This window comes from Pyrus communis, chromosome 17 (genome assembly GCF_963583255.1).
Source record: "Pyrus communis chromosome 17, drPyrComm1.1, whole genome shotgun sequence".
Classification (NCBI taxonomy): domain Eukaryota; kingdom Viridiplantae; phylum Streptophyta; class Magnoliopsida; order Rosales; family Rosaceae; genus Pyrus; species Pyrus communis.
In genome coordinates, this window is record NC_084819.1 from 11,128,147 (window position 1) to 11,139,600 (window position 11,454).

Below are 11,454 nucleotides of genomic sequence, written 5' to 3' on the forward strand. Positions count from 1 at the left end.
TGAACGACATGTCCTAGAGGAATATGAAGGTACGGGAGACTCGAGGGCATTTCGACAAGTTCGCCCTGGAAGTCAGTACGGTGAGTCCAAAAAAAAAAACTCATGCCCTTGATCAAGCTTTGCTACTTCCAAGAGGAGATGGAAACTTACGGAAGAAGGATCCAGCAGTACCTGACTCCACTCAGGACCCTCTTGTTCTACAACTGCTTGGGAAAGTAAACAAGTTGAAGGCCGAACGTCAGGCCGAAATACCTGACTGGAACCAATCTAGGCCTGGCCTTCTTACAAGGAGGATCCTCGACACCTCCCTCCAAGCAAAGGCAAAGCAGAAGCTTGGCTTACAACTGTACAATGGAAGGGAGGACCCGATTGAACACCTTAACCTCTTTGAGTCCACCATGGCATACCGGATGCACACTGACGAAGAACGATGTCTTCTCTTCCCCTCTACCCTCTCTGGCGGAGCTCTGAATTGATATTGCCACCTTCCACCTGAGACAGTAGACTCATTTGAGGAATTGAAGAAACTGTTTGTCTCTCAACACATTTTCCAAACAGATCGTTTGCATTCCGCAGATGACTTGTACACTATTTGCCAGAAGCCGGACGAGTCACTACGAAAGTATGCCGGCCGTTTCAGCCATGAGTATTCTCGTTGCGTTGAGGCAGATGACAAGACCACCCTTAAAGCCTTCACGGCACGCCTACGCGACTGTTTCTTCAAGTACATGATCAATGCTAACACTTGGAAGACTTACTCTGAGGTGATGGCACAGGCTTACAACCATGCATCCGCCGAGGTAAGGACATATCAAGGGAAACTCCCTACAGCCATCCCTTATCAGCAAATGGGGAGTAGAAGCCAGATCCAACCGAATGAGGAGACCTTAACCTTCCAAACGGCAGTGACGTTTTCCCCTGCCCTACCTAATACCTCGCCAAGTCAATAAGCGTATCACTCTCAGGGTAAGAGGAAAGACTTCCATCCTCACCAGTTTCATTTTAATAAAAATAGTAAGGGCACTATCGCGATAACCAAGGGTATCGCCACGATAATGTCTGCTCCCAGACAGTCAATACAGTGGGCCAAGCACGTGTCAAGAGTGGTCCTACCCCGAGGTATAAGACATACACACATTTGAACGCCACATGCACGGCCATTTACCTCAGTATAGCTCACTTGATATCAAAGCCAAGGCCGAGGGAGCCAAATTACAAGTCCACGAAGAACACAGGTATGTTTTGTGGTTACCACGAGTATAATGGCCATGACGGCAAGAAATTTATCACCATCCGTGATCATATTAAAGCTTTGGCACATGAAGGAAAAATTGATCAATTCCTTCTTCACCCTCTAATGGATAACCGCAACCAACGCCAAGTAAACGTGATATATTCTATAAGTGTTGGCACACCCATATCTGAATCTTCCAACGGGGCCATGAAAAACAATGAACGAACATTGAAGCCTGGCCACCAAGTGTTTCACGTGGAAGACATCAGGGGAGGCAAGTATCAAAAGCCTAACTGGGATCCAATATGTTTCTACCCTGAGGAAGAAAGAGGTATCATCTATCCTCACAACGACCCACTGATTGTGGAGGCTCACATAGCCAACTTTGATGTACGACGAATCCTGGTAGGCACGGGGGTATCGGTCAATATCATGTTTGCTGAAGCTTTCAAAACACTTAATGTAGTTGAACACTTGCTCGATCACTCAGTTTCTCCTCTAATAAGCTTCTCCGGTGATGTCGTGCAACCTTTAGGGAGCGTACATTTACCCTTCACCATTGGTACAGGCCCGTACACAGCCACCATTACCACTAACTTCTTGGTGGTTGACTACCCAACGACATACAATGTCATATTTGGGTGCACAGGCATCAATGATCTCAAGGCCATGGTATCCACACATATGTTGTTGATGAAATTTCCAACCCCCTATGGCAATGGTTACATCAGAGGAGATCAACTTAGTGCATGATCATGTTATAACACTTCAGTCAAGCAACAACACTTGCATGTACCCAAAGAAACACTTTTTATACATGACCAAGCTATAAAGAACAGCTCGAACAAAGCCAACTTGGATCTTCACGGTGGTAACAGTCAACCCGACGATCCTTGAGATGACTCTTTCACCCAGGAAGCACAACCTGTTGAAGAGTTGGAGAAGGTCTCTATCTTAAAAGATTATCCGGACCGCATAGTGAAGATTAACACCACTTTGTCACTACCCATTCGGTTGGCATTGATCTCTTTTTTGCAAGAGAACACTGAAGCCTTCGCCTGGTCATACGAAGACATTCCAGGCATCTCTCCCGATATCATCTGTCATTGCTTGAGTATTGATCCCAAGACCAAGTCGGTGACAGAAGCGAAGATTTTATGATGCTGAACGATACGAGGCAATGAAGGCAAAAGTTGAAAAACTCAAAACATAGGCTTCATCCGTGAAGTCAATTATCCAACGTCGGTAGCAAATGTGGTCCTTGTTAAGAAAAATCCGACCAAGGAAAGTCTTTTGCTTCAAAAGATCTTGTGGAGAATGTGTGTCGACTATACCAACTTAAACAAAGGATGCCTGGATGATAGCTTTCCCCTTCCTCTTATTGATAGACTTATAGACTCTACAGTAGGGTGTGAACTCTTGAGCTTCATGGATGCTTACTCAGGGTACAACCAAATCCTCATGAACCCTTCGAACCAAGAACACACGGCCTTCACAGCTGATAGAGGACTATATTGCTATAAAGTCATGCCATTCGGCCTAAAGAATGCAGGGGCGACTTATCAAAGATTAGTCAATTCAATGTTCGCTGAACAGATTGGGAAAAACATGGAAGTTTATGTTGATGATATGTTAGTCAAAAGCAAACATACTGACCAACACATCGCCAAATTGTCTAAAACCTTTTCCATCCTGAAGAAGTATCGAATGAGGTTGAACCCCAATAAATGCGCTTTCGGTGTGGGCACTGAAAAATTCTTGGACTTCATGATTAGCCAACGAGGCATTAAAGCTAACCCCGAGAAGATCAAAGAAATCATGGACATGAAAGAACCAGTAACCTCAAAATACATCCAGAGCCTTACTGGCAAAGTGGCAGCCTTGACTAGGTTCATCTTTAAAGCCATAGACAAATGCAATCCTTTTTTCAAAGCACTTAAGAGAAGTAAGAAGTACATTACGTGGATTGATGAATGTGTTGAAGCATTTAAGAATCTCAAGGAGTACATGAGTAAAGACCCTCTGCTTTCCAAACCTGAAGTTGGTGACACCCTAATTGTCTATCTGTCTGTCTCGGCTTCATCAGTTAGTTCCGTCCTCATTCGTAGGGATAGTAGTATTGAACGACCTGTCTACTACGCTAGCAAGGCTCTACAAGATGTGGAGACACGATACTCCAACATTGAGAAATTAGCTCTAGGATTAGTCATGTCTGCTCGGAAACTTCGTCCCTACTTCCAAGCACACTCCATCATCCCCCTTCGACAAATACTTCAGAGTCATGACACTTCAGGGCGAATGATCAAATAGGCAATAGCACTGGGAGAGTTTGACATCTCCTACCACCCAGCTGAGAAGGGCCACGCAGTTGCAGATTTCATCTCCGAATTCACTTATCCTGTTGACATTTATCCTACACCTGAGGCAATGGCTTCATCACCCCTGGAAGCCCGGAAGGTAGAACTAACACTCCTAGTATGGACTCTATATGTTGATGACTTATCCAACCAACAGGGCTGTGGAGCAGGACTAGTCCTGACTACCCCCGACAAAGTGGCAATGGAGTATACTCTTCGCTTCAAATTCAAGGTGTCAAACAATGAGGCCGAGTATGAGGCCCTTTTAGCAAGTTTACGTTTGGCCAAAACACCTTGGAGTTAAACAAATTAATATCTTCAGCGACTCCCAATTGGTGGTTAACCAGGTCACGAACAACTTTGACGCTAAGGATAACTCCATGGCAGCTTATCTTGCGCAAACGCAGCTTTTGCTCAAGCACTTCCACTACTAGATCACCTAAGTCCCTCGAACGGCAAACAGTCATGCGGACGCTTTGGCTCGCCTCGCCTCAGCAGTGGAAGACAAGATTGGGAGAAAAATTCATGTCGAATTGTTGGCAGCACCAAGCACCATGGTCGCAGAAGTGTGCAACTTGCAACAGGGGGATAGCTAAATCACCCCGATTTATAAATTCCTTGTTCATGGCACCGGTCCAAATGATAAAGTCCAAGCTAAGCAAATTCGATACAAGTCTACCTGCTACCTGATCATTAATGACCAACTCTACAAGCGAGGTTTTAACTTACCATATTTACGGTGCCTCACACCTGCGGAAGTGGAAATTGGCCTTCGAGAAATACATGAAGAAGTCTGCGGAGATCATGCTGGATCTCGATCCCTAACACATAAGGCTTTTCGCCAAGGATATTACTGGCCAACACTCCACCAAGATGCCATCAGAATATCTCGCTCATGTGATAAGTGTCAACGCTATGCAACTATTCATCACTCCCCTCCCGAGCCTCTTACTCCTATGATCAGGCCTTGGCCATTCGCCTAATAGGGACTTGATTTGATCAGTCCAATGCCTGCAAGAAAAGGCAAGGTCCGTTATGCAATCGCTGCAGTTGACTACTTCACAAAGTGGGCCGAAGTAGAACCCTTGGCAACTATTACTGAGGCAAAAATAGAAGACTTTGTATGGAAAAACATCCTTTGCAGATTTGGCATTCCTAATGCAATAGTCACGGACAATGGGCGACAGTTCGACAACAAGAAGTTCAAGATGTTCTGTTCTAAGTTCAACATCAACTTATGTTTTGCCTCCTCAGCTCATCCCTAGTCTAACAGACAAATTGAGGCCATCAACAAAATAATCAAGCGCACTTTGAAAACCAGCTTGGATAAGGCTAAAGGCTGTTGGCCAGAATTTGTACCCCAAGTTCTTTGGTCATACCGCACTTCATATCGGACTTCAATAGGAGAAACTTCATTCTCACTTGCCTTTGGTACAGAGGCCGTTGTCCCAGTTGAGCTTGAGCAAGCAATGTTCCGAGTCCAGAACTACATGCAAAGTGAAAATGACAAACAACTCACCCTCAACTTGGATCTAGTCGAGGAACACAAAAACCAGGCTCACTTGAGGAATGTCGCCTACAAGTAACGCATCTCCAACTACTATGACTTAAGAGTCAAACCTCGCTTTTTCAAAGTGGGGACTGGGTATTGAAGAAAAGACTACTCTGGGACAGAGTCCCGAATGAAGGCACGCTCAGCCCAAATTGGGATAGACCGTTTGAAGTTATTGGCATCAGTCACCCTAGTTCTTACAAGCTCAGGAGCTCCGATGGCAAGAACCTTGGCCATCCATGGAACGCTGATCACTTGAAGTACTATTACAAGTAGACTCACACTGTACAAGTGTTGAGCTACGGCCATTCGACATCCTATGTAATGAAGGCCATTTGGTATCAATTCAATAAAGAGGTGATTTAGACAACTTGGTCATAACTCCCTTACATCCCTATCACTGAAACGTTTAGGTTTGAAGCTTCAACACGAATGCTTACAACATGAAATAAAGTCTAAGTATATGTCAACATGACTTATATCCAAACAAGGGATCTATTCAAATATAGCCAAACATTTATCAATGATAGTACAAATACTTGGCAATTAACATCAAAACGCATAGTACAAGGTTGCAAACATACACAAACAAAAAACCCTCAACCTTATAACATGGCACATGCCAGACAAACAACAAACTAGTACATTCAAAATACATGGCACATGCCATACAAACAACAAACTATTACATTCAAAGTACATGTAGAAAAAGATGGCACTATGAGTCATCCTCATCTGAGGCCGAACCCCTGACAATATCACTTTGCGTTTCAACCGCATCACCATCACCACTATCCTCGGAATCTCCAGAACCATCCTCACTCTCCTGAGATTGTTCATCGACACTAGCCTCATTATCAGAGTCATCCTCACTACTAGGATCAACTGTGAGGACGAAGGCTTCACCTCTTTGTCGATACTCATCCATCTCATCACAGTACATTCGGATAATGCTTCCATTATCGTAACGCTCAAGAACGGCTATCCATTTCCTTTTCTCAAAATTGGCCGCCCGGATGCAGTGAGGTTTAAAAGCGTCGTGAAAGGCCTGGGAACCTAAGAACTCCTGCACGGCAGCGTCCCTCTCAGTTGGGATACTCTTCTTTAACTCAGAAACTTCAACCAAGGCACTATTCAACTCCCCTTTAACCTTGGAAACTTCAAGGATAATGGTCTCCAACTAATTCCCAGTCCCCTCCAGTTGTTTCTTGAGCCTGACGTTCTCACCATTTCGTTTCTTCAAACTCTCGAAATGTTGATCTTTGAGGCGAATGGCCTCAGCCAAAGCTTTACTCATTTTTCTGGCATCATTCACAAGCTGGTTATTCTCTTTAAACTTTGCCTTGTACCACTCGACCTCTCGTAATCTGTCGTCATACTCAGTCATGACCTACATGACAGGATGATCGTCACTACCAAAAAAAAGAGGGAAAAAAAAAATAAAGAAATGACAGAATAACACTTACATAAGAAGATAGCCTCATCATCCGGTCACGATCTGATTCATTCTCATCTAGCGGCTCGCCAAGCTCGTCAACAGTGGATCTACGTCTTGCCAGGCAATTATTGACATACCTAAAACTACTTGGCTGCATGGCAACCTTCAAATCCTTCCAATAGATGCTGCCAACCTCTTCCTTATACTTCCTCTTACGGTTGGAGCTAGGGTCGTCTTCTTGGTCAGTGGACTCCATGGTTAGAGGAAAGATGGGATCGATGGTAGGAAGAGGAGGCAACAGTCGTCTCTCCTCCCCTGCAACTATGGCAGTAGCACACCCGATCACCTCAGCTTCAGCTTTCTTTAAGGCAATAATCTTAAGGATCTCCTCTTGTGACTTAAGTTTAAGGGTTAGCCTTACCCGATGTTTACGAGCTCCCTTGTGAAACAAAATGTCATCTACAGGAACTAACATGGGTGCTTTCCCTTTCTTGGTGCTAGTCCCCCCTTTCTTGCTCACTTTCTTAATTGAACAAGAAAAATCAAAGTAAAGAATACAACTTTGTAAAAATAAAAAATAAAAAAGAGGGCAAAATGAAGGATACAACTTACTTGCTCGTTTCTGGCACTCTGACACTAGGGGCTGGAAACCGTACTTTCGAAACAAAGGCCATAGCTTGCCCAAATGTCTATCTTCCTTAGGCACTCTTAACACCTTCTCTACATCAGCCAGCTCCTGTCCGGACAATTTGATGTTGCCTCGCGTCACTGCATGAAGAAAAATGTCAGACACAAGAAGAAATCACAACAAATAGCAAACAATGCGAACAATGGATACATTATAACCTACAGTTTGGAAGTGAGTAAGAACACGTTGCTCAGGTGTGACACCTCTAACATGCTCCCAATCATTATAAAGAAAGCACCAACGATTTTTTCAAGTGCAGTACGCCTTTATCTTACCAAAGACAATATGCTATCTCTCACTCCGACATGCACACTCGGCATACCCAGGGCATGCTTTCATTGGGCGCATCTTATAACAGTAGCATCACTGATGGAAGGAACGCTCACCTAACCCACATTCCATCCAAATAATATAAAACCCGATCAAGGTATCCTAAAAACCAGGATTGAGTTGCCCAAGCGCATATCCAATGAAAGATAGCATCCGTTGCTACCAAGGGTGCAAAGGCAACTTCATCCCTAAGGTCAATAATATTTGGGTATAGAACATAACATGACCTTTGGGCAGTTTAGAGGGCAATTCTTCATGATGTACCAAACGCATTCCTACACTGCGGGGGATACTACATGACTACCTTAGGGTCTCAAGCTGCCTTTTGCTATCTAAAAAGTTTTTCTCTAAAAGGTTCGCTGTGAACTCAGAGTGAAATATAGGTATGGCATAAAAAACAACCACCTCACCCACTGACATGAAGAAGGAAGAACCAATATTGGCTAAGGTTTGACAATTGCGAAAATCATCCAACATTTCTTTGGTACAAGACTCCAACAAAGGCCTTGAAGACTCCAAGATTGCAAGCTCAAACCTAGAGCTAGAGCTAGGGGAGCCCTCATCACTAAGACTTCCAAACTCTAACATCTACAACAAACAGAAACAAACTCTATCACTACATGAAAGATCGAAACATAAGGAAGTTCCTAGGGCATAAAGAGAAGCTCAACCAGTTCATCATGTTCTTAACCAAATACATGAACACTCAAACAATTCAACAAGAATGAAAGCATGCGAACTAGTGGAAAAGACTACCAACCTGAAGATGGTGCAAAGCAATGCCGGAATCCCTCTCAACTAGAGAACACTCTGTCTTCCAAAATTACTACAAAATGAGCAAATGAAGGCAAGGTAAAAAGTGGAGACTTATCCTTCTTATATAAATTCAACAGGACCAAAGAAATTCAAAATTCAAATTCAAACCATGAGAAAGCCCCACATGGAAAGTCTTCAAACTTCCACAAGCTAGGGAGTTTCAAACTTCAAAGTTTCTGTTCCCCCCATTCAAATAAAAAAACAAAAAAAAAAAATGAGGGGGAACACAACAACTTCATCAATGGAAGACAACAACAATTCTCAAAAGCTTTACACACTCTTTATCACGATAGTGTGAAGCAAAATCAATTTATGTGCCAACAAAAGCTTCAACAAGTGAAGGGCAACAACAAATGTCAAAAGTCTCACACACTCTTGATCAAGATAATGTGAAGCAAAACCAACTTATGGTGCCATCAAAAGCTTCAACAAGTGAAGGGCAACAACAAATGTCAAAAGCCTCACACACTCTTGATCAAGATAGTGTGAAGCAAAACCAACTTATAGTGCCAACAAAAGCTTCAACAAATGAAAGGCAACAACAAATGTCAAAAGCCTCACACACTTTTGATCAAGATAGTGTGAAGCAAAACCAATTTATGGTGACTAAAACAAAAGCTTCACCTACAAAACTTCAACATCAAACAAAGCTTCATCAATGGAGAGCAACTACAATTCTCAAAAGCTTCACACACTCTTGATCAAGATAGTGTGAAGCAAAATCAATTTATGGTGCCCAACAAAGCTTCAATACAAAAGCTTCAACACAAAAGCTTCACCTACAAAGTTTCAACACAAGAGCTTCACCTACAAAGCTTCAATACAAAAACTTCAACACAAAAGTTTCACCTACAAAGCTTCAACACAAAAGCTTCACCTACAAAGCTTCAACACAAAAGTTTCACCTACAAAGCTTCAACACAAAAGTTTCACCTACAAAGCTTCAACATAAAAGCTTCACCTACAAAGCTTCAACACAAGAGCTTCACCTACAAAGCTTCAATACAAAAGCTTCAACACAAAAACTTCACATACTAAGTTTCAACACAAAAGCTTCAACGTCAAAGCTTCACCTACAAAGCTTCAACACCAAAGCTTCACCCATTTAAAAATAAAAAATAAAAATAAAAATAAAAAAAGAAATGAGCCTAGGCTTTCCCTTCTTTAGGCCTAACAACTTTCATACCAAATAAATATGAAGGAGGAGTTTTGGGCAACAACTTAGAAAGGAAAATGGTGAAGTTTTGTTTGGAAAATTGCCTACTAGCAAGACACCTCCCTCGTCAACTCCCTCGATCGAAAACTTGGGGGACTACTACCATATACCACTACACCTTAGTACTCGGAAATTTCGCGACTACTCAGTGCCTTGGATTTTTCAAGTCCCCAACCGAGAAGTTTTCCTCACTCAAGAAATTAAGGGAGCACTACTTCAACCTACAGGGTCCACCCACGAAGTTTCAACATGCAAACTTCAACAAAATAAAAAATTCAAAGAATTTAGTGAAGCATACCTTAGTGTATTTAACACAACATGTTGAATGAAGTAAAGCTTATTTATTGATATCTTCGATAAATTACAAATACGTGCATACACATGAATCAAAACAAACAAACAAACAGGAGGGCGTCTTCATAAAGGTTGCTCAGGAGAAGTCTCAACACTCGGCAAAGCCCCAGAAATAGGAGGCACCAGAGGGTGATTATTTGGAGCCTCAGTACTGGGCAGAACCCCAGAAAGAAGAGGCACCAGAGGTTGATCATTTGGAGCTTCAATATGTGGTACAGCCCCAGAGGACGAAGGCAGTAAATGTCTTTCGAACAAACTCACAAACCTCTGATGATCATTTAAAATCTGACCCTCGGATTCATGTAACTGGTCAAGCTTTCTCTTCATGGTTGTAGCATAGCTATGTGCGAGCATGTGCAATTGTTTATTCTCCTGCTTAAGCCCTTTGATCTCCTGTTTAAGACTTATCACTTCAGCCGCCAACGATTCAACTTGGTGGGTTCGAGCAAATAGGCGTTGGGCCATATTAGACACAGAACATGCACACTGAACACTGAAAGCCAGAGAATCCTTAACAGCCAACTCATTGGACCGTTTGGAAAGTAGTCTGTTGTCTTTGGGAGTGAGAAGATTCTTGGCCACCACCGCAGCGGTCATATCATTCTTCATCACAGAATCCCCAATAGTAAGGGGACCAGTAGGAGATAAGAAGGATGGGCGCCATATATTATCCTAAGGAGATATGGCTACCTCTTCCACAACATTCAAGTCCAAACGACGGTCGGAAGGGCCAGACATTCTCAGAAAAGATGAAGAAAAAATGAGGTACAGTAAGTCTCAAAAGTACGAAAATAAGAAAAAAATTCCTTTAAGCAACTCTCTGAGCGTACTTCTTGAACGCAATTGGTGCCCCTATAAAAGAAAAGGCAACAAGGCCGTTTGTTCAAAAATCGAAGAGGCACCACTCTCCGAATTTCGAGAAGCAGATTTCCCTGAGTAAGATTTATTAGCAATCCTCACACGCGACATCAGTTCCTCGGATACCAAGGATAACTTTGCCAAAGAACTTTGACAAAGTTAAGACGCGTAAATTTTGAAAGTCCAGCTACCCTACTATTACCCACAAGGGTAAAGGAACAGCACCACTGCTTAATAATTAGAAAATCCTTATGTGTGTCAACCTCTGCACTCCATGGCAAAGCAGACTTGCCAAAATGTCCAACCTTTTTTCACATCCGAGAAAGCACTCCCAACAAGATTGCTTGCTCAGAAATCGAAAAGGCACCACTCTTCGAATCTCGAGAACCATATCCCCAACAAGATTGCCTGCTCAGAAATCAAAGAGGCACCGCTCCCCGAACTTCGAGAGTCGGATTTCATTGGATAAAATTTGTCCACAATCCTCACACACAACATTAGCTTTCTGGATACCACAGACCACTTTTTCAAAGTGCTCTGACAAAGTTAAAACACGTGAACCTTGCAGCGACCGCTACATTGCTCTGACCGAGAAGGGTAAAGGAACAGCA

At 42.9% G+C, this 11,454-nt stretch overlaps 1 protein-coding gene across 1 annotated transcript; it reads left to right on the plus strand.

Moving 5' to 3' along the window:
• Positions 1-1,441: 1,441 nt before the first annotated feature.
• On the plus strand, positions 1,442-2,395 carry LOC137721995 (uncharacterized). The gene is made up of 2 exons (XM_068461006.1): positions 1,442-1,906; positions 2,150-2,395. Exons 1-2 carry the CDS (start codon positions 1,442-1,444, stop codon positions 2,393-2,395), a joined length of 711 nt encoding a protein of 236 aa, XP_068317107.1.
• Positions 2,396-11,454: the final 9,059 nt, after the last annotated feature.

Bases quoted from the DNA above. Each gene is read 5' to 3' on its own strand.
- LOC137721995 (XM_068461006.1), top strand. From the start codon at position 1,442: ATGAAAAACAATGAACGAACATTGAAGCCTGGCCACCAAGTGTTTCAC. The intron at 1,907-2,149 runs GTATCCACACAT...TCTTTCACCCAG, and splicing joins TCAATGATCTCAAGGCCATG to GAAGCACAACCTGTTGAAGA.